Source organism: Condylura cristata, unplaced genomic scaffold, assembly GCF_000260355.1.
Source record: "Condylura cristata isolate star-nosed mole 26May11 unplaced genomic scaffold, ConCri1.0 scaffold00004, whole genome shotgun sequence".
NCBI classification, from domain to species: domain Eukaryota; kingdom Metazoa; phylum Chordata; class Mammalia; order Eulipotyphla; family Talpidae; genus Condylura; species Condylura cristata.
The window spans coordinates 28,114,556-28,140,959 of NW_004567105.1; the positions used below are offsets into that span (position 1 = coordinate 28,114,556).

General features: G+C 34.9%; 1 protein-coding gene across 1 annotated transcript in view; it reads left to right on the forward strand.

Annotated features, from left to right (window-relative positions):
* The first annotated feature begins 4,624 nt into the window (after positions 1-4,624).
* CAPS2 (calcyphosine 2) overlaps positions 4,625-26,404 on the forward strand; it is a 35,534-nt gene continuing 13,754 nt past the window's right edge. The window contains exons 1-12 of the mRNA XM_004676509.1: positions 4,625-4,705; positions 5,627-5,676; positions 7,432-7,487; positions 7,571-7,701; positions 8,946-9,122; positions 10,283-10,405; positions 12,279-12,346; positions 16,336-16,455; positions 20,941-21,015; positions 22,220-22,315; positions 22,401-22,494; positions 25,608-25,726. Of these exons, the coding sequence (XP_004676566.1) occupies positions 4,625-4,705; positions 5,627-5,676; positions 7,432-7,487; positions 7,571-7,701; positions 8,946-9,122; positions 10,283-10,405; positions 12,279-12,346; positions 16,336-16,455; positions 20,941-21,015; positions 22,220-22,315; positions 22,401-22,494; positions 25,608-25,726 (1,190 nt within the window). The remainder of the gene's footprint in view (positions 4,706-5,626; positions 5,677-7,431; positions 7,488-7,570; positions 7,702-8,945; positions 9,123-10,282; positions 10,406-12,278; positions 12,347-16,335; positions 16,456-20,940; positions 21,016-22,219; positions 22,316-22,400; positions 22,495-25,607; positions 25,727-26,404) is intronic.

Below are 26,404 nucleotides of genomic sequence, written 5' to 3' on the forward strand. Positions count from 1 at the left end.
GGGAAATGCACGGGACTATGGTGGTGGCACAGGGGTGATTTGGTGATGGGAAACCCGTGGGGATTACAATTGAGATGAAAAAAAAATGTGCAAAATGATGTAAAAATAAACTTTTTAATAAAAAAAATAAAAAAAAGATGTCTTGCATAATAAATCAACTATAATATGATTAAAAGATGATAATATCCATGGAAAAATTAAATCAGGCTAAGGAACACTGGGGTAGTGTTGAGGTAGGTATGGCAGGTTATGATTTTGAATAAGGTAATCAGTGTGGATGTCTTGATAATGTGGCTTTTGAGCAAATACTTCAAGGGGATGTGAGAGGAAAGGGAACCACACGGTTACAAGAGATAAAGTATCCAAGGGAGGAATTGAAATACAAGGTGGAACTAGGCAGAACTAATGTAGGTAATGGGGGGCTCAGGGTCTATAGCTGAATTATTTTAAGGTCCTTGTGTTACTGGGAGAAGAGCATGGCCTATTGAGTAAATCTTGACTTAAAGTGGTACATACCTGTAGAAAATTTAAGAATAACTATTAGAAGAAAGCATAATAACAAACCAGTGGAGGGAAACTGACAAGTGAAGGATATTTAATCAACCCAGTAGAAGTCAAGAAATCAGAAAGAATTTTTATTTTTTATTTATTATAGATGTACTTGAAATTATGATTATTTTTAAATCAGAGCATTAGCTGCAATTCATGAGGTTACAATCGTTACAATATTTCATATTTTCTATTATGACTTATTCTTTGACCTATCGAATATGTTGCTAAATTTCTCTAAAAGGAATTTTCAAGCCAAATTTTTGTTATTCCCCAAATTTTATTAGATATGTGGTTAGAAAATATGAACTATGTGTTATAAAGTCTTGCCATTGGAACACAGGAGAAAAAGTAGATAAAATAGAGTCAAGAGGTATCCACATAAACAGCTGGCATGTAACAGAGGAGGCTTTTCTGTGAGTTAGTTAACAATGGATTGTTCAAAAAATATTCTCATATAATTACTTACCGCTGTGGAAGAATATGAGATACACTCTTCTTTTTCCTTACATAAAAGTAAATTCCGTGTTAAGACTTAAATGTGAAAAAAACATCTATAGAAAAGGAACATATTTCCATGTTCTCAATTTGTTTCTATATGTGTATATATACACATATCAAATTATTTAACATTTAACCATGTGTTTAATTTTTTTCTCCCTCCAGACTTCAGCCTGGGAACGGAATACCCAATAACGCACTATAAAATATGCTAAATGGAATTTATTTAAATGAAGAATAAACCCCCGTGATCCGGGCCAGGCGTTGGCTCTCTCCTGCGCCGGAGAATCGGATGAGTGAGTTCGTTCCAGTATCCCGCCGGGATTTAGAGGCGCTGCGGAGCGGCTTCAGGGCTTCTCCCGCGGCTACTGAGGTTCGTCCACCCGCGGCTTCGGGTGAGTGATTGCGCTCGCGCGGCGGTCTCTGCGGCGGCTTAGGCGGGGAGCGCGGAGGACTGGCGCCTGAAGTTTAGGGGTCGGGAGCTGACGTGGACGGAGCGAAAGACTAGGCCCAACGACCTGCTGGTTGAGGAGCTTTACAGGCTCTGAGAGGAGGTGTTTTTTTCCCCCCTTTTCTGGGAATTGAGTCGCTTTCGTGCCCTTGCGCGGTGGCTGCTGTTGCTAGGCAACCTGAGGACGCCGGTGTGAATTGTGGAGTCTTTCTTTGCCCGGTTCTGTCCTCTTTCGGCTCGTTTTGTTTGAAGTTGTATGGAGAAGGTTCTCGGTGGTTGCACTCTAGCTTATGCTTTTTCAGCTCTTCCACTCTGGTTCTGGGTTTTACCCAGCTGGGGCGGCTAGCTACGGTGATTATCTTTGTGTCCCACCTCGACGGGTGAGTCGGATCTGGGTGAATCCCAGATAGGGAGAGGGCGGCGCGTCGCTCCTTCTGGCAAGTTTTGCAGATACCCTGAAGTATGATCACAACTTTGAGGTAAGTGATACGGGGTAATTCCTTTGCGTTGTTTGAAATGAGAAGTGATTCTAAGTAACTGTAAGGCGAATTAGACGGTGCCCCTTATCCCTACTCCCCCCCCCCCATACTTAAATACTAAATTGTACCACAAATCATTTTCCCTCTCCTTGATTTTGGGTTAGGTTTGGTCAATTTACTCTTTTATTTAAGTTATATTCTGATTTTGTGTAAGCAACATGATGGCTATTAATACTGCTCACCGGAGAGGTGGTCGTTAAAATTGGAGATAATCGTCCTTTAAAATGAGAGAAATGGGCGATGAGTTCATTTACCTTGGTTGTATCAAAAATATGGCAAGACTTGGCTCAGTTAGTGAACAGCGTTCATTATCTGCTAGAACTAACATCTTGTAACTTGCGGCCGGCTATTGCGTGAGGTCAGCAATTTATATGCGGTGGAGTTCTGAAATAACATCATCAGAATTGAGTGGAATTTGCTTATTTAACAAGTGTTTATTAAATCCCTATTTACTTTATAGGCTTTCTGCTAAGTGCTTAGAGGTTGGACAAGCGAAACCAGGGGTTCTTGCCTTTATGAGATGTGGTGGTACAGAATCATAACCATTGAATATCGTTCTTGATTTGAGTACTTTCATTAGTTGTTTGAAGACAAAATTTAAATGTGATCATGTCCATTCTTTGGTGTAGAGAAGTGAAACTAATCAGAACGTGTTTAAAATGTGTACAGGTATTTAACTTATTTATTGAATAAATAAATATTACTAATCTGGTATATTAAGGAGATGAAATACCGATTTTTATGGGCTATTAGGGACATGAAGTAAATGGTGTTGGCTGCCATGCCTGTGTATGTACAGGAACTAGGAGGACTTGGATATTTGAGAGTTTAACTTTTGCTGTTGTTATGGTTTGCACATAAATTATGGTTTTAAGTGACTGATCGTGATTTGTAATAGCTGTCATAGTTGCTATAAAGTGTACTTAATTGTGTTGCTGAAGTGTGGAGATCACTTAGCTGATTGCTCAGCATTCATTTGTGTCTCCAGCTTGGGTTTGCTCGCTGACCACTCCTCATGGCAAAAAAGCATGTGATAAATGTGATAAATCCTTCCTCCCCACCAAACGGATAAGAACTGTGAAAAGTTTCTTCTTTGTGAACGATATCTATGAAAATAATCCCTGTGCTTGAACTAAAGGTGTATATTCAAACTTAGTAAATTGTGCTGACTTTAGAATATGTCTGTTGAGAAGTTGGTTGGTAAGACTTGACTACTCCTCCTATAAGAATTCCAAGTGTAGGGCATGGGACTTTTAGGGGAGAGAGCTATGAAAATGGATGAAGGGAGCCATATAAATAAGCTAATAAGAAACTGGGACTCTTTCAGGTAAGAGAATTTCATTGGGCCTTTTAATAATAAGGATGATGATGGCTACCGGTATTGCTTAACCATTTTCCACATAAGAGGATGAAAAGGTATCAACATTAAACTGATTTTACATATAGCTTAGAAAGAGTCAGTTACCCAACCAAGCATTTTGGGAAAGCATCAGAAATGAGGATTTTAAGTCAGTTTGAGTGATTCCAGGCTTGCATTATGGCATGCTATCTTAATATAAAAACAAAACAAAAACATCTTACTATTAGAATAAATGCAAGTCTATAATAGAAAAAGGAAATGTGAGTGAAATATAAAAATGTATCCTTGGTTACATAAGGTTGAAGTATAAGATACATAAAATTTGGATGACAGAAATATTTATGTGATTTTTATTTTAGCATCCACTTGCAAACCTTTTTACCCATCATCCCATAATTACTAATCAGAACATTCACTCCATTTTATTCTTTGCATATAAAGAATGCTCTTTATTAAAAACATCTTCATTGGCCTCTTCTGGTAAAATCAAGACTCAAAGGAAGAGTAAAGAAAATACAGGTACCTCATTTTTTTGTGAGGGAAGAGATAATATGCATTAGTTTCCTGTTGCCACTGTAAAATATTACCACAGATGTGTTACCTTAAGCCAAAATTGACTATTTTACTGTTCTGGAGATCTCTAGATGGCTAGAATCTAGATGTCCATAGGTCTGGTTCTTTCTCAAGGCTCAGGAGGAGAATCCATTCCTTGTTTCTTCTTGAGACTTCTAGAGATTGCTCATGGCTTCTCCATCTGTATACAAAGCTAACTGGGAACATCTTTGCTCCTTTGTGACCTATGCATCCATTCTTACATCTCTTCTTTTTCATTCTAACCAGCCTGTCTCCTTTTTGTAATAACTCTCTAGTGGTTACACTGGGTTTACCAGTTAAGCCCAGTTAACCACCACATGTTCAAATCCATACTCTAATCACATCCATACATTTTTTTTTTTTTTGTAGTATTCACAGAGTCCAGAGATTGGGGCATGGGAATCTTCAGGGAATCTTTATCCATACTTGTATTTGTCCTATAAATATTATTTCACATAATGCCATTGCCCTGTAAAAAAGTTGTTTTGGTGAAAGATTTGTAACCATGTGTTTTCTTTTATGTATTATTATTGTTATATAATTTGTATGATATATAAATTAGAGTAAGAATTATTTCATATGTCTTTTACCTTTTTCAAAGTATACTGCCAAAAACATACATGAATTTGAATGGATTTAGAGGTTAAGGGAGTTGCTGCTTCTCTTACAAGTCCAACACAGCCATTCTCTGGGAACAAGAAGTCACTACAAGTATGTATGCTATATCATTTTCCTCTTCGATGTGATCCATTAATTGATTTCTTTCTTCATGGCCATTTATGCTCACAAATATTTACAATCAATATTTTCTAGAGTTGAAAATTTCAACATCAACACTGAAAATGACTTCATTTCTTTAAAACTGCCCACTGCTCTGAGTGGTTTTCTTTTTCAAAATTAAACCACTCATTATTGTTTTCATATAAAAAAATCTTCATAAAACATAAAAAATAAAAACCACAGTAGAAAAAGTCAATATATATTTTGTCTTAGCTAGATAGGGAAAGAATAGGGGCTTTTATTAAGACTTTTATTCTCACTCTTCATAATATCACTGTTGAATCATTGACTTAGTTAAGTGTGAGTTTAAAACTACTGTGTCCTATTACCTACCACATATTGAATAAATATAAAATTTAGATTAGAAATTCATTATAGTGATGTGTATTTCCTTGTTGTTCGATTCCAAATGTTAAATACCTACTGCTTGTAATCATGTTTCTATAATTTTTATCATTTAATTCTTAATGATACCTCTTTGGAGTAGGCTTTAACATGATTTTCCATGTGGGACAAATGAAGCTTCTAGAGAGTAAGTGGCTTTAAGATCTGTGCTTTTTATTCTGCTCTTAGCTGTCTCCCAATAGGAATGAGTTAGTGTTTTAGGATTCTTATGGTTCATAAGATTATGGATTAAATTTGAATTATTTGATAATTTGAACAAAGCAATCATTTTTGTTAGTCAAAGTATTAAGTACAGCTTCTCTCAGGGTTTGTTTGGTTACCATATTACAGAGTCTTTAACTTTAATAGATACATATGTTTTGTCAGCATTGATTCTTTGCTTTCTTTTAATGTGTAAGTGAAGGGCATATGCATACTGATTCTTATCTTTTACAACTTTATTTAAAGGAAGGATGGAATTCCAGGTCATGGTCCTTCCACGATCCTTGTCCACCTGTGTAAGTCACATTACTTCATATTAGAGCTGTTTAATGGTCACACATTTATAATATATTGACCAGTAAACAAAGTAAGATTATCTTACTCTCAATCTACATATATATGTATACACACGCACACATACAACATATAAGTAATCTTTAGAATATAGATAATAGTGAAGTCCAGCAAAACAACATGTATGTATGTGCATGCATTAACATACATACATGTTTATGCTGGTGTGTGATGAGAGCAAGCGTGAGTCTGTGCTTGTACTGTCTTTGTGAACCATGGAAAAATCTGTATGCATGTGAATGACCTGAGGATATTTATGTCAAAATTAAAGTGGCTCTTATGGTAGGATGGAAAAATTAAAGTTAATACTTCTCATTTCATATTGTCTTTAATATTATTTGTAGATTTTATTTAAAAATAAAATATTGCCTTATTTATAACATTCAGGTAAATGCATTTATTAAAGAAATAGGTAGTACTTTTCCTTTTAGAAGTGGAATAGTTAAAATGAATTTTATGGTAAATAAATCTGTGCTTGAATCTCGAATATCCCAATGTTATCAATATTAGTATGTTTTATATTTAACATTTTTTGCATTTTAAAATTGGGAAGGATTTTTTTTTATTCTTTCATGTATAGTATACCACAGTTCTTCTTCGGAAATAGGAACTAAAAAGTGATTTGCTGGTCTGAGCCAATTGACATTTTTATAGAATAAGAATGGGCAAATATTAGCAATTTCATGTGTTGACATAGAGCTGTATTGATGCTTACTTAGACAGAGAGTGAGGTGCTAGTGCAAGATACAAGATATTGCATTGTAAGACAGTTTTATACTGGTAAATGTTTATTTAACATCTATTTTTCTGAAAGTACACTATAAATTTTACTTATTATAAGTAAATCTAATTTTTAAGTTGATTACAAATTTTACTATTATAAAGGTTGTGTAGCAAGCAGTTTATAAATACTGATAAAATATATTTCATACTTCACTCTTAATTGTAAATTTCATATAGCCAATAGATACATACAGAATATTTTCTTTGTTTTAACTATACTCTTCTATCTATAGCCAACCTATGATTGCAATTGATGAACCAGTATAGTTGTAACTGGAATATTGGTAGAAATTTACATTTATTGCGGAGCAATGTGAGTGATTTCTTTGCTGAATCAAATAATAATTTTGAACACTGGAACCAATACTTTCCCAGTTCTTTTGTTATTTACAAGGTGACATTTACAGACATGACACACCTTTAAATTTAATCTGCACTATTAATGTTTTCTCTTTCACATTTTTAAGTCTCAGGAACCAACTAAATAATGAATCAAATCTTGATTTATAACATTTGCCAATCTCTGTGTAGATACTTCCACCATTGCTGACTTTAAGCAATATGTAAATATCCCTGAACACTGAGTTGGAAAGAAATGCTTATCATTATATTACAGCATAATTACATATAATTAAGTATTCGTAATTAGGTAAGATAGGTATAAATAACTTTTAGAATACAGATAGCAGTACATTAAAATCGTTAGGAAATGTAAAGTTTTGAGTATTTATTAACTTTGTTTTTAATATAATTTATCTAGTCTTATCTAAGTTTGTTTTAATAATGTTAACAGGCAGCTCAAAAAATTGCTGAAAGTTTAACAAAAGATATATATTAAGATATAGAATGTAAGGTTTATAACAATTAAAGTTACCTTTTTTAAAGTTATGGAATGCCTAGATTATTTCTTCCAGGGTCCCACCACTTGATTTGGGAAGCCTTGTTGACTCTGATGATGAGGTAATTTTTAGTATCTGGTATTTAACATAGCAAACACTTGAATACATTATTACATGTAGCATATAAGAAGTAGCATTTAATTTCATTTTTAAGATGATATTTTACATATTCCATCTAGTACAAAGCATATTTATTTTAACCCACTAACTTCGTCTTCTACTTTTGGTTGGGTTACACCATGTCAGATACCATTTACTCAGCATCATTTCAGTGAACTGATTAGTGTTTATTTATTACCTATTTACAGAATTTTAGTGGCACTTCAGCACTAAATTTTATCCAGAAGTTTCATTATGTTCAGTCTGTTTTATCCAGCTTAAGTGTTATATGTATTGATACCCCAAACAATAATGTTGGTAAAATAATTTACTTTGTTTTACATTTCTTTTCTCATGCAAAAGTGGTATTCTAAAACTTTTCTTATAAAATTGGGAGAGGTTTATTCTAATAAGGAATCTAGGAATTTGAAAAATATGGTAGAATATAAAATAATATTTTACTAGTTTAACAGTATCAGATTATATCTTAGAAAATGACTCATTCTTAAGGTTACTAAGATCCTAGAGATGTAGTTAGGATGTATACTTACTCTAAGGTGTCCTCTTCAGACATATTTATGTTTCAGACAATATTTAGTGTTTTCATTTCATAAGCAGAAGATCTGACCAGTAATCTTATATATATGGCTTGCTTTTCTGTATTTTCAGTCTTTCTCCTACAGCTGACTAAACTCTTCAGTATCATTTTTGATAAATTATATTGATGGTACTCTAATCTGTATCATGCTACAGTTTTCACCCTGGTCCTTTGCCCCATCCTTCTCCTCTGGGTCAGATTGGATATTATCAATACCTTTCAAGGACTATATTGGCTTTATATTCCTCTTGGAGTGATTGTCCCTCTTTGGGACAGCCTTAGTATCTATTAGTGGATTTTTTCTTATCCACTAACTAAATTATTTCTCACTTCTATGGAAATGTGGCAGGGAACCAAATAATATCAGAAGGTAGAAGATCTCAATGTTCTGGAAATGGCAATCAGTGCATCTCCGTAGTAGTGGCCTCCAGTTCCTATGATGATTCCAGAAAAAAATAATTGACAATGAACTTTTATACGCAGGACAAATGGCTTATCTAAAATCCCTAAGAAGAAAGAAAAATCTTTTTTTCTTTTCCTCGCAGATTATTTTAGCATCAGGACTAATCTTCAGCTGGGATAAAGAGATGCAGACTAATTGGCACTTAGGGCCAGTGTCTACTCTGAGTAGCTTTGCCTGCTCTGATCACTCAGTAATTCTGTGCTGGCTTAATGTTTTCAAAATCACTTCTGTTTAGAATATAGATTAGAATAGTCTGTTTCATTAGGCATAAATACAAAGGTAACCCTGTTAATATTAATAAGGAAAATTAGTAATTACTTTGACTTTTTTTTCTGATGAATAGCATTTTCTTTTTTCTTTTTATCCTAGGAACGGGATGTAATACCTGAAAATTTACCAGCACCAACAGAAAAATATAAACTAAAATATCAGCAATACAAAACTGAAATGATAGAGGGGCTTAAGCAGGGTAGTCAAAGAAGTGCAGAAAAGGCAAAACCAAATCTCACACATCAACAGTCTCTAAGTGACAAGATAGATAATGAGGTAATATATGAGACTTTGTAGAATTCTAATAAAATGTTTAAAAAGTACACTTATTATAGAAATATCTATTAATCTGTTCTCTTGCTGTTAGTGATAATAAGTAACTTTTATTTCTATATACTAGGTTCTATTTTAAGTGTTTTACTTACATTAATTAATTTATTCATTCAGAGAATGTCAATGACATTTAATAGGTCGTTAAAGTAAAATTTTGATTTTTTTGAGGACATCTGCTTGTTACTTTTGGTTTAAAAAAGGATCACATTGCTTGCAAATCTTCCTGTAGGATTAGTAAATAATAACTTGGTATGAACAAAGGATTTTATATATAAAAGCCAATATTTACATGTTGAAAAGAATCTGTTTTGTATCCTTGATTATTTAATCTACATTTAAATGTACAAAATTTTGTTTAATATATTCTTAGTAATGTCAAAAAGCTCTAGTTTCTCTACTTACCATTTATGGTAATATTGTACTTACTGAGCTTCAGCAACTTATTTGATGTCTTTTTAGATATGTACCATTGAGAGAAACACATACCATTATGAGTTATGTGCTCTTATTAAATCCTGTTACAATTGCATGAATTGCTACTGGATAGTAATCTGAAAGCAAAGATGTGCACGATGTGAGAAATTGAAATCCCTCTCTTAAGTAAGGGCAATATGAAAATTGATTCTCTTTAAAGACATATTCAGAAATAAACTTGGTGCTTTACCTCTTTGGGAACTCAGCAGATCTAATACTCTTCTGAATTTTAATTTATAAGGGATTGAGTATGCCCATATTTATTAACTTTACAAAGACTTAACATGGACAGCAATAGCTATAATAGCTACAGCCTTTTATTTAATACTTCGGTATGTTAGGTAGGTTTTTAAGAGTTGGACATGTATCTTCTCTTTTAATCTTTTTGGTATGTACTTTAGTTGCTGTTATTGATTCCCATTTTATCAGTGAGTAAATTAAAACTCAGAGAGATGCTCTAGCTGGAGCTGGAAGGGCTGGATTCAAACACAGGCACCTGTTCATCAGCTTGTACTTGTAACCCTTGCAAAAATGATCATTGACATGTCAGGTAGTTATTTAATCCCTTATTTTGTTAAAAACAAATACTTTAAATCTATGTCTGTTTCACTTATTGCTCTCATGTATAGTGTGTGCAGGGTGAAGGAGCCATCACCGATGATCTTACAAGTCTGGATAGGAAAGTGCTCTTACAGCAGGGTTATGCAGAGAGTCCTTACAATACAAAGCATAGTACAAGAAAATCTCAAGCTGTAAGTTACCAATGTTTTTTATCTATTTGGCATATTGTTAAGATAATTTGTCTTCCAAGGTTTTACAGACATATAATAGAAGAAATAATTTGCAACATTTGAATTTGGACTGAGGTCAATATTAAGGGGTAACCGAGTTCTTATTTTCTATATTATAGTTCAGTACTTTATTAGTTCCAGTATTTCTGAATTCACTCTCTTGTACATTTTACTTTACTATGTAGTGCTCATTCATTAATTTCTTTTCAAGAAAATATTTACGTGAGTAAACACAGAATGAATGCATCTGAAATTAGTTCTAATTTATTTTTAAGTTGTAGGTAAAGCACTTTTAATTTAATGTTTAGCTACTTAAAAGAACCACAGAAGCACTGAACTCTTGGTTTTTATATAATTTCTTCTAGTTTGTTATTGTTTAAAGTTACCCGATCCTTTACATCAGTGACTTGTGCTTTTTCTCCTCTTTGTGCTTACACAGGACTTCTAATCAGTGTGCCTGAGCATGGCTCTAACCTTTCCTACAAAGTAAAAACCACAATAAATGTTAGCACTCAAGGTAGACTTTCTGCTGGACTCTGATTTTCATTAATCTTACCCCTTTGCTTCTGTGTTTTGCATTTATATTCTGGCTGACGTGGATCTATTTATAAATTCTATTCCTATTTATAAACTCATATTTTAATCCATCCATTTTCTGAGTCACTCTTATATAAAACTGTTCTTTGCTTTACCTTTATAGTTGTGTGAGTTACACATTTTTTTCTAACTTTTTAACGGCTGTTCTATTACTAACAAAAAATAATTATAAAGTATCATAAACTTAGAGAACGCAAGATAGTTATATATTAAATGATATTAACTGTGTATGAGGTATATTTGGATTACTATCAATTGTAGTTTATGTATACATCTTAAACTACCAAATACACACACACATATATATTAAAATAGGGTGTATTAGGATTATTATAAACTATTGACCGTATAAATTATACATCTTAAATTTTTGCCAAACCAGAAAAACTAAACTCAGTTACAGACTAACATTTAACGTGCCCAACATTGCAAGATTTCCCTTTAGTCTTTATGCTATGCCTTTAGACACTGCTATTTGAATTTTGTGTCAGTTTTGAATAGAGCACTCTTCCTAAGATTACAGAGCCTCTATCTTAAGCAATATTATCTTATTTGGTTTTATTTATTAGAATGAACAGGGGGACGATTGCAATGCATACATTCTGAAAATAGACTAAGCTTTGTTTTTTTGATTGTTCATTTTTTAAACCTCTTTTATTTATCCTTCACGGATGTATACTGTGGCACTTGGTCTGTTGGCTACACATTTTTTTAGTTTCCTATCACCTAAAATGTGAAAATATATTTTTGGATAAGCTGGAAAAGATAGTATCATTTAAGTTAAATTAAACCAATAATTGAACAAAGTTGAGGTATTATTAATGAATTATATACACAGAAAAGACCATCATTCTTTAGTGATGGGAAACTTTTTAAAAGGTTTTGATTCAAATTCAGTGTTAGCCTCAACTTTTCCATTTGTGTTGGTGCTTGTTTGGAGCCAGATAAGATGCCTTTTGCTTCTCTCAGGGGGAGGATGTCATATCTTCCTTTACTGTGGCTCTAAAAAATGCGAGGCAGCATGGAAGTATTAGATGCTTTTAATTTAAAGTTAACTGCTTGACTTTTTAAGAAATAAGTGTATTTTTAGATTAAGTAAGTGTAATTTAAATTATCAGTGATGGATTTTGTAATATACATATATATTAAAGAAATAGGAAATGTTTTAAGTTATGTTTTAGGATTCTTAAGTTAACTGTTATACTGTTTTGCTTTGTGGACAATGGAATTTCCCCAGGAAATTGTGGCTGCAGAGAAGAAGAAACAGACTGTTGCAGAGCAAGTAATGATAGACTACTTATCTAGGTGAGAGGTAGTAACTGATATGAGAAATTCATTCTAAAAATTTGCATTCCATTCTTTTTTAGACATGACATCCATGTCCTTGGCCATGAGCAAATGACTTAGTTTACCAAACTTTCTTGTTCCCTGCAGAGTGACCTCTTTCAGACCAATAGAAATATCTAATAGCGCTATTTATTAAGTGTTTTTATCTGAAAAACTTAGTGTTTACTTCCTAGTAATGATCATTTGGAAAACTCATATAAATAAGTTGAAAGATTTTTTTTTTAATTTCACCCTTAAATACTTAAATAGCCACAGTTCCTTAATAGTGATTTTCACATGGCATTTGTATTTTTTCATCGCAGGTGTAGAAAACCGGTTTTGCAAAGCGGTGACATCATTGAAGGTGGATAGTATAATCTCTTGTTGGTCTCATGAATGATCTTGAGTCATTAGTGTTCATGGTATCCAACAAAAACTGAGTGTCACCATGTTTCCCTCAAAATTAAAAATATCCTACAATGTCTCTGTGAGTTCCTAGCAACACACAGTATACAGTTTGAGAAGTGTGAGACTATCAGGATTTTAAAAAGCCACATCTACAGTTTCTAACCTTTAAATTACTCTGTGAAATTTTAGTACCTGCAGTACTCAATTGCATGACTGTTTCAGAAGAGGCTGAAATAGTCTAGGGAGTCTTTGGGAGATACTTAAGGTGAGCTTTGAAAAAAAGTATTGTATAGTTAGGGGACAGAGAGAGTGATATTTGTATGCACTTGTTTGGTTTGTCTGTTTGTGTTTCAGTAAATTGCTTGAGATTTATGTTTACTATCTCAAAAATATCTCCTCCTGTTATCTCACTTTAGGTTTTTACTCCATCATCCCACCAAACATATCTCTTAGTACGATAACTAGTGACATCCATATTGCTAGGCTAATGGCTATTTCTCTTTTCCCATTTTCTTGACCCACTGGCAACATGTGTATGGCTGAACACTTTCTTATTATTTCTTCCACTTGTCTTCTTACACACCACACTCGGTGACTTTTGCCCACTTTCTACTCCTCATTCTCTTCTGGTTCATTTTCATGTCCCCAGGGTTCAATTCTTGACAGTCTTGAGGACTGTCTTTCAAATCCTGTGTACATTGGGCTAGCAAATACTTTAATTCTGCCATCAAAATGATTCTACTCTCTCTACTGCCACCATCCCTGTTCACACTGTCATCTTCTGTCCCAAGATTATTTTACTGTCTTTTTATGTGGTCTCTTTCTGACTGCATTTGCCCCTCATTTGTCTAGCCTCAATCTAGAAGCCAGAGTGGGCCATTAAAAGGCAAGCCAGTAATTCTCCATCTTTTTTTTTTTTTTTAAAGTTTTATTTATTTTGTGCATACAGAACTGGGGTACAGGCCAGAGGCTCAGGGACGGTGAGAAGCTTCACCAGAGACAGAGTGGGGAGCAGAACAGGCAGATCTACGAAGTACACTGCTGAGGGAAGCAGTGGGCGGGCCAGGAGAGGTCTGGCTCGCCATGTGGTCTCCTCCGGGCAGGCGGCAGGCGGGAATCGAACTCATGCGGAAGTGGCTTCAGATTCTCAGTGCTGTGCTTTAACCCGCTGCGCCACCAGGGAGGGCCGTAATTCTCCATCTTAACCAGCATAAAATCTAATAGACCTATATATTGCTCATGTGTCGATACGAAACTTGGTAGCTGAAAACAGCAGTTATTATTTGTAGCTTAAGTATCATCAGGTCAGCTGTCTAGCCTGACTTGAATGGGTGGTTTCTGCTTTTAATTTACTTTGACATTCATATATGAGCAAAAGCAATGGCTTCCATTTTGAGCTTAGACCTTAAGAAACTGCATGAGTTCCCATTTGCCTATTTGTGCTTTCACCATCTTTGTGAGAATGCAGCTTGACCAACCCACTGATCTCAAAAAAAGGGATGCATCTACAAATGCTGCTGGGCCACTTAGCCAAAAGTTATCCCAGATTAATAGATCCCTCGCCAGCCACTTATGTAAGTTAGTTCTACTCAGATCAGCAGAGCCATCAGCTATAGGTAATTTGTCAAAGCAAGTCAAATGGCTAAATTCAAAGCCAAAGGGTGAGAAGTTACACTGTACCTATAGTGAGGCAGTTAGTATATGACTAAAGGCTACCTAGGACCCTGAAACTGTTAGGGATACATGCTCTAAAGGGGGGTTAGTCTTCCGTGTGCACAAAGACAGAGGGACCAGACTTAGTGTGAAAGAATTGGTGTGCAAGGAGAAATAGAGGAAAAATTCCAAATAAGTTTCCCAATAAATTTCAAAAAATTTCAATTCCTCATGGGTAATTATCAAGTCAAAAAGGCTCACTTGTAAGTGGGGCCACTGAGAGCTGTAAGCTTGGTGGAAGTCTTAGGTACCTTCAAGCAGGTGTTGTAGGAACAGTATGTCCTGAATGAACTCTACTCACTGTTGTTTTGTGAATTCCCCTTTTATCTCCATGCCAAAGAGATCTCAGGAGCTGAGGATTACTATTCCCATGATTCAATCTGCCATGATTCTGACTTCCTGCAGGTGGTGTTCTTGGGAATTAAGGGTGGACTTGCACTCTTGCTTTTCCTGCTTTCTGCTTGTACCAGTAAGACATGCCAACCCATTAATCTCTTTTTTCTCTGGGAGAAACCCACCTGTCTTCAGTTTTATACGAATCATGGCTCCTTAACTCCACCTGTAGTTCCCAGCAACTCCCCTTCAGGAGGTCAGAATCTTGGTAGGTTCATGGCATTATGGGAGTTGTAGTCCTCACCTCCTGAAATCTCTTTGGCATGGAAGTGGAGGTGGAGTCAATAAAACAAAACAATAGTAGGTGGACTTATTCAGGACATACTCTTCCTCCAACACAAGGAATCACAAGAAAGGATTTAGGCATATCCCAGAAAGCTGGGATAGGAGAGACTCAAAATTAAAAATATATCAGGCTAATGATATACATCAGGATAATGGCTGCCATTGTCCCTGCCAAGGACCAAGATGAGCTTTCCATATGTCTTTCATCCACATGCCTCTCCTAAGTGTCTCTACCTGTCTCCTCTACATGTTTCCTTGTATGTGTCTCCTTCCAGCAGTACCAGGGTGCAAGGCAAAGTCAGAGAAACCAAAGAGAGCATGCACGTGTTCAGTTACATATCAAGAATGGCTACTTAACTCCACTCCTAGTCCCCAGCAGCCCCCCTTTTAAGAAATCAGGTTTATGTCCTGTTGGGAATTAGGATTTTTGATAAGCTTGAGATCTCTGGCATGGAGATAAGGGTGGGGCTCATAAAATCATCAGAGGATGGAGTTCATTCAGGATGTCATTTGCTGTCTCAGAGTTTGCTCCTTATTGTTCCTCAAACAAGGCAAGGATGTGGATGGGGTAATGAACAATTGGGGTTCATAATATAGTCTCTCCAAGCCCTATCTGATCAGTCTACCTAAGATACTTATCTACCTGCCTTTAAGCCTAGGATATTTGTTCCTGTTTTTCGTTTATCTACTCTTCCCTAGCTATTCTCTTATCTATTCTCCCCTAGGAAGCTATTCAGCTTCCTTCCTTCTCTGAAACATACCAGGCTCACTCCTGTTTTAAGTGCTGGACATTTAAGTTCCTTCTGCAAGGAATGCTTTTTCCTCAGAAATCCATATGGCTGCTTACTTTGCTTCATGTTTTATTTAGCTATCACCAGTGCAGTATGTATTTGTTTAAAAAATAATAAAAGAAAGATATGAAGCTCTGAGTTCTTTTAAAAATTTTCAACTAAACATAATAAAAGAAAGAAATAAATAGGAATACCTACTTTTTATGGCTAGTATTTTTTATTGATTAAGTTTATTCATTCAATATCTGACAAAAAGAAGATTCTGATAGTAGTGTAAATTTGCTTTTGTAGTTGAGCATTTCCAAATGGTTATAGTGTGTGAATGCTAGAGCAATGCATTGGACATTTAATTGGCAAACTTTGTATTTTCCTGTATAGGGCTGTAATCAGTGATCCAGAACAAGATTTAATCACTGAGAAACAAGAAAGTGATTGTATTCTTCCAGATTCAAAAATAGCGCCTCTTCGTTTTAGGAAAAGAACTCTACACGAAACAAAGTAAGAAGGTTTTACTTATATAAAATGAAGGTATTATGCATGTGTTTTAAAAATGTATGTTTAGGTATAACTGGAAATTTTTCTACTTGATTTTTCTTTTTTTCTAGATAAAGGGAAGTGGAAATTTGGGGGTTCAAATACTAGTTCTGTGAGTTTAAGATTTTGGAACAATGCTTGTTTTTCTGATTTTCTATTGGTTATTTCCAAATAACAGCCACAATTAGGAAATAATATATATGAAAATGTCTAATTGAGTAACTGGGACATGTGTTTGTATGCAATATGTATTGGTTGCCTCACTGATATATTCATTATTAATATTGGTTAGAAGTTATTATTTGCATTTTACTTTTTAGCTTGTAAAATCTCTGAGTTGCTATAAACTTTCATGGTCTCTGGTAAATTTTTCAGTAACTTCACTGATAGTTGACATTTTGCCTTAGCCATGATAGACAGAAAATCCTTTAGTTTCTGCTGTACTTTTTTCTATTTTCAGATTTATGTAATTATTAGACAGTACTTATAACTTTCACCTTTTTGCCTCCATATTTTCTGTAAATATTTGAAATTATCATGTGTTAATTTTCTATTCTTACTGTAACAAATTACCATAAACAGTATTTTAAAATAACACAGATTTATTCTGTTGTAATCCTGAAGGTCAAAAGTCCAAGATGTTGACAATACTGGATTCCTTGTGTAGTCTTTGGGGAGAACCCATTTCTTTACTTTTCTCAGCCTATAGATTATAACTTTATTCCATGCTCATAACGTTTACTCCATCTTGAGAGCCAGCAATGGCTAGTTTAGTCTTTCTCTGGACTTTTCTCTGACATTTCTCTCCTGCAATCACATGGCCTGTGCTTTCCTTCATAAATATACTTGTGACTGCATTGAACCTACCTGGATAATCTTGAGTATTTCATCATCTCAGATCCTTAGCTTAATTCACCATACAAAGTCCCTTTGTCATGTAAGCTAACATTTTTCCATGTTCTGAGGATTAGTTTAGGAACAACTTTGGGGGACCATCATTCAGCTGTGACATATCTAAACTTCTCTTTTATTTATTTATTTGTTTATTTATTTTCAAAGATATATGAAATTATGTATACAGAACAGGCCAGAGGTGCAGGGGCAGTGAGAAGATTCACCAGAGACAGAATGGGGAGCGGAACAGGCAGATCGACAAAGGACACTGCTGAGGGGAGCAGTGGGCGGGTCAGGAGAGGTCTGTTGTGCCATGTGGGTCACCTCCCAGGGATGGAACTTACACTGAGGCAGCTGTGGCCAGCTTGCAGTGCTGTGTCTTAACCCGTTGTGCCACCACGGAGGGCCTAAACTTCTCTTTTTAAAGTAAAAAGTAACTTCTCTTATTAAAGTAAACTTTTTTTTAAAAAGATTTATTTATTTATGCATACAGAACTGGGGTACAGGCCAGAGTTGCAGGGACAGTGAGAGGATTCACCAGAGACAGAGTGGGGAGCAGAACAGGCATATCGACGAAGTACACTGCTGAGGGGAGCAGCGGGCGGATCAGGAGAGGTCTGCCGCGCCATGTGGGTCACCTCTGGGGCAGGGGGGGATTGAACTCATGCGGAAGTGGCTTTCGATTCTTAGTGCTGCGCTTTAACCTGCTGCACCACCAGGGAGGGCCCTAAAGTAAACTTTTATTGAAGTAAAACGATCTTTCACCAAGTGTGCACATTTTTTTTTTTTTTAGTATGGCTTAGGGACTTGCATAAGTTAAACAACATTCTTGTTTCCTTATCAAGAAATAGAACATTACTAGTACCCCAGAAATCTCCCTGGTTCTTTCTGCCTCTCAGTCACTCTCCACTTCCTCTGCCATATCAGGTTAACCACTCTGTCTTGATAGCATAGATTGTAACTGCTTGGTTATAAATTTACATGAAATTGCAAAATTTGATCTCTTTGTATGTGACTTCTTTCATCCAACATAATATTTGTGAACTTTATCCATGCTGTCATTTGTAGTTGTTCTTTTTTCTTATTGCTGCACAGGACTTCATTCTAGAAACGCAATTTATTTATTCACAGATATTGATGGCCATTTGGTTCTTTATGAATAGTGTTGCCATGAACTTTTGTGCATGCCTTTTGGTGAACATATGCACTTACTTCTTCTTGGTAGCTACTTAGAAGTGGAATTGCTGGATCATTTAGTATGCATATGCTCAGCTTTTTAAAAATACTACTAAATAGTTTTCCAAAGTGGTTGGTGCAATTAACACTCCTACCAAGAATGTGATAAGAATGTGCTAGGTGCACCATGTCTTTGCTAGTGCTTGGGCTTGGTTACTGTTTTTATTTTAGTTCTTCATATGGGTATATTGGGTGACTTTTAACTTATATTCTATTGGAGACTAATGAAATTGAACTTTTATGCATATGCATACTTGTGACCTAGATATCCTCTGACAGGAAGTTCCCTTCATGTTCCAAGTCCATTTTCTTTTATATTTGTTGGACTTACCTTTTCCTGTTTTCGCTCTTTCATTTTTCTTGATATGTCTTTAGTTGAATCTTGGCACTTAATTCTAGTTGTAGACCAGCTTACCAATCTTTCTATTTATTGTTAGTGTCCTTCATATCATCTTTAAGAAACACTAGCCTGTGACAAAGCCATTGTCCTTTAACTTGTAAGCCACTGATGTCATATATCAAATTGGTATAAAAGCATGGTCAGCGTCTAGGCTTTTTCTATTAAATATAAAACCTACCTATTAAATATCCCTGAACCAGTAGTACCCTGTCTTAGTATTTAGTGAAATACTAATTAGCTTCTATTAGAATGCCTGGAGCTTATATTCCTTCAATACTGTCTTCACATACTAAGCCCGTTCCTTTTCACTATTAAATTTTAGATTTAGCTAGTCTATTTTTATAAAAAGAAAAACCTGTGGTGGGGGGAGGGTTATTAAAATTATTGAATTTATGAATTTCAAACCTCTTCCCACACTCCCACCCAATTCATTCTTCCCATAAGAGGAGAGGATTCAGCTTCATAGAGCTGGAAGCTGGAACTAGCCTGGTAGTGCATCTGTTCTTTTTCCTTGGAAGCCAGATGTCCACAGAAGCACATATTCTACTTCCTATATTGTTTACCAGCTTCCTTTCACAATGGAATGTATGGATTACTGTATTTCATTCTAGTTTTAAGAACTTAATATATGGTTACTGCATTCCTAAGCCATGGTTTCCAACAACTTTATCAATAATACAACATGTATTTTGGAATTTGGCTGTCTGAATCTTATTTCTGTATTGATTAAGAATTAGGTAGAGAGAAAAAGTATTGATCCTCCAATACTTGGATACCAAAAACCTCAACATGTAACTTCAGTTTTACAATATAAATGCCTATTTGCTTATTTTTCTTTTCAAGAAGACTCTAGACTCTTAGAGATCTATTATTTCAGCTCATCACTGTTAAATGAAGTTTCATTTACCTTTAAGAAGCAATATTATACTAAAGGTTATTAGTACGTTAATGGTTCTGGCTCTACCATGCACTATTGTACAGTCTTAGGCAATTTACTTAATCTCTCTGACTGTAAAATTTATTTGTATAGTGTTAATAGTACTTACCTCATAGAGTTATTGTAAGTATTAAATAAATGAATACATATTAAAGTGATTTTACAATGACTAGTGTCTAGGAAGTTATCAATAATAGTAGCTATTATTGCTACTGTTATTTTCTCACCATTTAGAGTTGCTGTAGGCATTCTATAAACATATCAGTGCCAGTGTAGTAAATTGCATAGAGATAACCAAGTTCTCATGACTCCAATCTTTGTTCACAAACTCATTTGTTCTGCATGCTCTTGTTTCCTTATCCTGTTTGTTATCTTACATAGAGGTCTAGATTTTTATAGAGATATAACTTTTCACAAGCTCTCAATGACCCATGTATTTACTTCATATTTACATTATTGCAGTTTCATTATACCTGATATTTAAAGGGAAGATCCTAACATTTTTTAGGAAGGAGAATCAAGATCCATTACTGACTCTCCAAATATCTTCTTATAAGGGATTATTAATAGGGAAATACCAAAATGTGTGCATTTGTGTTTTCTTTTATATTATTAAATAGAACTTAATATTTATTCATGAGATTATTGGTGCTACCTGAAGATCTTAAAAATTAATCAATGGATGTGAAATATGACAGCTACATCTATGCCAAAGCTGGAACTTCATTTAGTACATTTTCCCTGTTCAGTTTTGCTAAGGAATGTTTTTTGACTGCTTATAACTGAACTCCTGACTTGTATATAGTCTTGTCTAAGGGGTATTGTGTTCTGTCTGTTACAATAAGTAATTTAAAATAAAAGTTAATACCTTTACTCTCCAGCCTGTGCATTTCAAAGTAACAGAACTTAAAACTATTTTTTAACATTTACATCAAATATAAATAAATGTAAAATAATTATTGACACATTTATTTTTTAACAGAATAAGAACTCATTCTACATTAACAGAAAATATGCTTTCTCATAAAGTAGAATTTGATAGTAGGATCATATCAAGGTAACTGTGTTTATTAAACTTTTTAATATTATTTATATGTTTTATCTTCTTTCTTAATCTTTCACCTGAAAAATGGTTTATTTACTTACTAAAACTTTTATTTAATTGAAGTACCACAGATTTACAAACATTGTATGTGATTCATAGGCAGTAATGAAATTAGATAAATTTGTCACATGTAAGTGAACACTGAATTTAGAATAAATGTTCATAGGTAACATACATTAGTCTCCTACAAAACTATATTAAATGTGAACCTTTAAGAAGAATATTTCATTTAGTGGTTGTTTTAAGTTACTTTAATATGTCTTTCTTAGAAGAGAACTTTTTAAAGGTCTCTGTGACTACCAGAGGATTCTAACCCAGTTAAATGTTAGCCTTTATGTCAGAAGCCTTATTTAATTTCTTATTCATGGCTTTAGTTAATAGATTATTGATAGATGATGAAGTGGAAAAAAAAAAGATAATCTTTGACTCTGCGATCTCCATCTTATAAACTTCTAGCAATTCCTAATGCTAGTTGATCTTCCTTATGTATATTACTGGTAAACTGTGGTTTTTTAAAAATTTTATTTGTTCAATGATTTTAAACTTTCTAGGGAAAAAGACAATAAAACTTCAATGGCTTCTTGCAGGTTCAACATTTTTTTAAAAAAAATATTTATTTATTCACACAGAACTGGGGTATAGGCCAGAGATGTGGAGGGTGAGAGGATTCACCAGAGAACGAGTGGGGAGCAGAACAGGCAGATGTATTGAAATATACTGCTGAGGGGAGCAGTGGGCCGATCAGTAGAGGTCTGCCCCGCCATGTGGATCTCCTCCGGGAAAGGCGGGGATGGAACTCCTGCGGAAGTGGCTTTAGCTACTTAGGGCAGTGCTTTAACCCGCTGCCCCACCAGGGAGGGTCAGTTTCAACATTTTTTAATGTTTCACTTTATCTTAAAATCCTCTTGAATTATTAGTATATATTGTAACAGATCCAAATTCATATCTGTGTAAAATAAAGCTGCTTTCTCCTCCAAGTTACTTCAGTGGCCACTTGAAGCAGTGCCATGTTTATCGCATGGCTTCCCATTCCCTTCCTCATTGCCACACATTTGAGAGAGTTCTGCTCTCCCTCTTCAACATATACATGCTGCTTTGCTGAGTAACTTGAAAGTTATCCTATTTGAAATTCTTTGACATTATTTTCCTTTTCTAGAAATGGCCGTGATGCTTGCAGAGAGCTGATGGGCTTCTTTTTTACTCATGACCAGTCCCTTACAATTTATGAATATCGGCAATTTGGGAAAAATAGGTATGCTATAAAACATTGCTGTAGAACTCGAGATGATATTTCGAGGGAAGCTGAATATCTGCATTTTTTGTCATTCACCTTCTAGAACAAATGTGCTTCCCTTTATTCAAAAAAATATTTATAGTCATCAACATGGACGAAGAAAAGGAAAACAATACCAACTTGGTGATTTTTACATTGTAAGTTAACTGTGTGTGTGTGTGTGTGTGTGTGTGCAAATATTTCATACTAAATATTGGATTCTGTGAGATCCCGTGAGGGTGAAGGAACAGAGTTTCTAAACTTCAGTTTATTTTGTCTTCTCATTCCTGAACAAGGGCTTTTGTGTAAGAGTTAAAGGTTGATGTTGCTCCTAGGAAGTTCTGCCTCCAAGCCCAGAGCAGTGGTCTGAATCTAAACATAGCATTTATTCCCTGTAACACTGCTCTGCCCCATTCATCCATCCAAGTCCAATCTCTTGGTTCTTTCAAAGGCTGCACAAGGCTGTACCATAGAATGAGTGACTTTTGCAAGAGCTCCTGGAGTCATGTTCAACCTAAAGCCGTTTTATCTTTCAGGACCCAGTTTTCTCCATCTGGAGATGTACTTGGCCTCTGCAGCTGTCCTATATCTTACAGTTAGCTTGTTGTGCTTGTGATTTCCTATCTTACACAACTCTGGCATTGGTGAAGCATAAGGATTCCCTAGAATGGGTCAGTGGTATATAATGTTTACATTTTAGTGTTTTGAAAATTTTTTTTAAAGATTTATTTATTTTTTTGTGCAGAAGTGGGGTACAGGCCAGAGATGTGAAAGGTGAGAGGATTCACCAGAGACAGAGTGGGGTGCAGAACAGGCAGATCAACGAAGTACACTGCTGAGGGGAGCAGTGGGTGGGTCAGGAGAGGTCTGCCTTGCCATGTGGATCTCCTCTGGGGCAGGCAGGGATCGAACTCATGTGGAAGTAACTTTAGCTTCTTTGTGCTGTGCTTTAACCGCTGCGCCACCAGGGAGCGCCTGAAATTTTAAATCATTATAGTCACATTTCATCTCATGATGAAAATGCAAGCACTATTTACAGTGATCATTTATATAACATATATATATATGTATATATATATTCATAGACTAAGTATTAGCAACAGATTAGTGAGTTAGCTAGACCATGTCCCTGCTATTGTGGGCTTTGCAGTCTATCTACAGTAAGATCAGAAGAGCAAGGAGAGAGGCAATGATTCAGTTTCTTGGGGTCAAGGAGATTTCCTGGATAAAGTGTCATTTAACCTTGACCTCGAGGGGGAGTTTAGTTGAGCTGGGAAAGAGAAATAAAACATGGCAGGGAAAAGGCTTCCAGGAGTAGAAAACAGCTCATGTGAAGAACAAATGCTTGAAAAAACACGGCTAATTTAGGGACGTGAAAGGAGTTCAGTTTGGTTAGAGTATAGATTTCAAGGTCAGAACTGGCAAGAATGAGTCAGAATTTATTAAGAGTAGCCTTATGTTAACGAGTTATCTAAAATGTACTAGCAAGTCACTGAAATACTAGATGTGGACAGGATGAGGTGAAGTGACATTATCAATCATTTTGAAGGCTCTTTCTGGTTATAAAGGGGAAGATTGAAGACTAGGACAAAAGGCCTAGGTTAAACTGAATTGCATTCATCTGGGAAAGGTGTGCTAACTGCATTTGGCAAGGATAGTGGCTATGAAGTTAATTAGAAAAATTTTACAGGGGCAGAGTCAATAAGATGTAGTAGGAAATTGGGTGAGGAATTGAGGTGAGGATGAACTTTACTTCTTAAACTTGGGTTAAATGAACCATTTATATGTCACCCAAGTCTCCATCCTGAGAGCTAGAGAAAATTTACTTTTACTTCACAACCTGCAAAAAACCTATTTAATACTTACACTAAGATTCAAGTTACTTCTCACTCTGAAACTGCTATTTCCAAAAAGTTGTTCTATATTTCTGCTCCCTTCTGTGATTTCCACAAAACAATAGAAAGGGAGAGTGAACATGAAAGAGAAAGTCACAAATCATTGTGAGGCATTCTTATTTTGAAAAATATGTCCCTTGAATAGTTCCCTAGGTAAACAGCCTCTTCATTATCTGATTCCTTCCATTTCTTGCTCCTCCCCATAAATTCTCATATGTTTGTGCAGAAATACTCACTCTTAACCTTTTTGAGGAAGCAAGAGAGGGAGTCTTCTACCTTCTTGGTGTTACTCTAAAACTTACTTTTTATTTTTGTATGTCCCATCATGTTCTTTTCCTGAACATTTTCTAAAAGAAACTTTTGTGCCAGCTGTTTAGATAATAGTCGTACAAGCATGAGCATGGCCATGTGTCCATAGACACATATAAAGTGCATACATGTATGTTCACTCTTTTCCCTTTTGAGTGAACATACATGGGTGCACTTTATATGTGTCTATGGACACATGGCCATGCTTGTACGACTATATATGCTTATGTAACACACACACACATACACATACACATATACACACACATTCTGTGACATAGACCACAGATAGGCCTTTAACAATATATGTGTACATATGTGCTTATATAGACAACCCTGCTACAAACATCACATGGTCTCTTTAATTTCTTAATAATTACAAAATTATACATATGTTCATTTTAAAAGAGGTTGAAATACTTACAGTTACAAGTTTTCTAATATAAGTACTTGAGGAAAAAGGAGAGAAAAATCTATTTCAACAGAGATAATTAAGCCTCATATTTTAAACTCGTGTTTGCCTATATTTGACTTATATTTATTTGAAAATCTCAGAAATAAAAGTAGTAACAATTTTCTAAGTTTGGTGAAAGATGTTTGATAGAAATTTTTTCATGGAAGCCTAATTAGGTTAAAAATAGGTTTTACATGTATGTGATATTTGTGCTAAAAGATCAGGTGAGTGTGGTGAATTGAACCTATTTGATCAATTTGCAGAACATCTTGCTGTGGATAGGAGCTCTGTTCTGTGTTTGAGGATATCATATTGTCCATTGAAATAATGGGCCCTTTCTTCCTCTGATTCTTAGAAAAAAATTAGAAGTTATTTTTTTCCCACATGCATGGTTGAGTAGAAGATTGTTCCATTGAGAAGCTGACTGGGAAATTAGTCCCTTTATTTTTCTATATACTAGATGAACCCTATATCATTCTCTAAAAATATATTTTTATCATGGTAAAAGTATACCATGTAACATATAATCAAAATTAAGTATTTAAAATTGCTGTCAGTTGTATTTTATATCTTACAAACTTTTAAACCTTAATTCATCTGTTAATTTCTTTAGGGTGCAAATTTGACATTTTTGACTTCTGAGCACCCCAGACTTCCAGAAAGCATAAAAGAAAGCACATTACTTACACTTCGGATCACAGATATTGATCAGACAGCTTTGGATTCTCTCAAGTGAGTCAAGCATGCACTTGTAATTTTGAAAGCAAAAACATTGTTTTTTATTATCTTAAAATGATATTCTACTCTAAAGCATTTGAATTTTATTTTTTTTAGTTTTCTACATTATCTTTTCATTTGTTTTAAATATTTTATTTTAAAACTTTAAAAAAAATAAAGCACAGCTATATTTACACTTTTTATGTGCCATGTTGTACTCATTTACATTCCTTGTATGAAAAGTTACAATCAAGGAAAAGTGAAGGCTGTCACGTTTTATATTATTTAAAGAACTTTATTCATTTGCTTATGCTGTTACATTTTTATTTTACCACATGCCACCAAGTAACATTTCATTTATTTTTTTTTCTATAAATTTATTTTACTTATTTTGAGATAACATTGCTTGACGGTACTGTAATGATTTAGAGGTATAGGAGCATCTCCTTCAAGTGTTTTTACCATACCACATCCACCACACATAGTCCTCCATGGTAGTCTGTTGTGCTTCCTGCCCTCATTGTTCTATGCCACCTCCTCCTTCCCCTCTGGTAGTCTGAAGTCTACCGTCAGCTTTCTGAGGTCTGTTATTGATTTTATTTTATTTGACCCTTTGTTTTGTGTCTCTGTATTACACATATAAGTAGTGATATCATCTCATATTTGACTTTCTACTTCTAACACTTTTTTTTT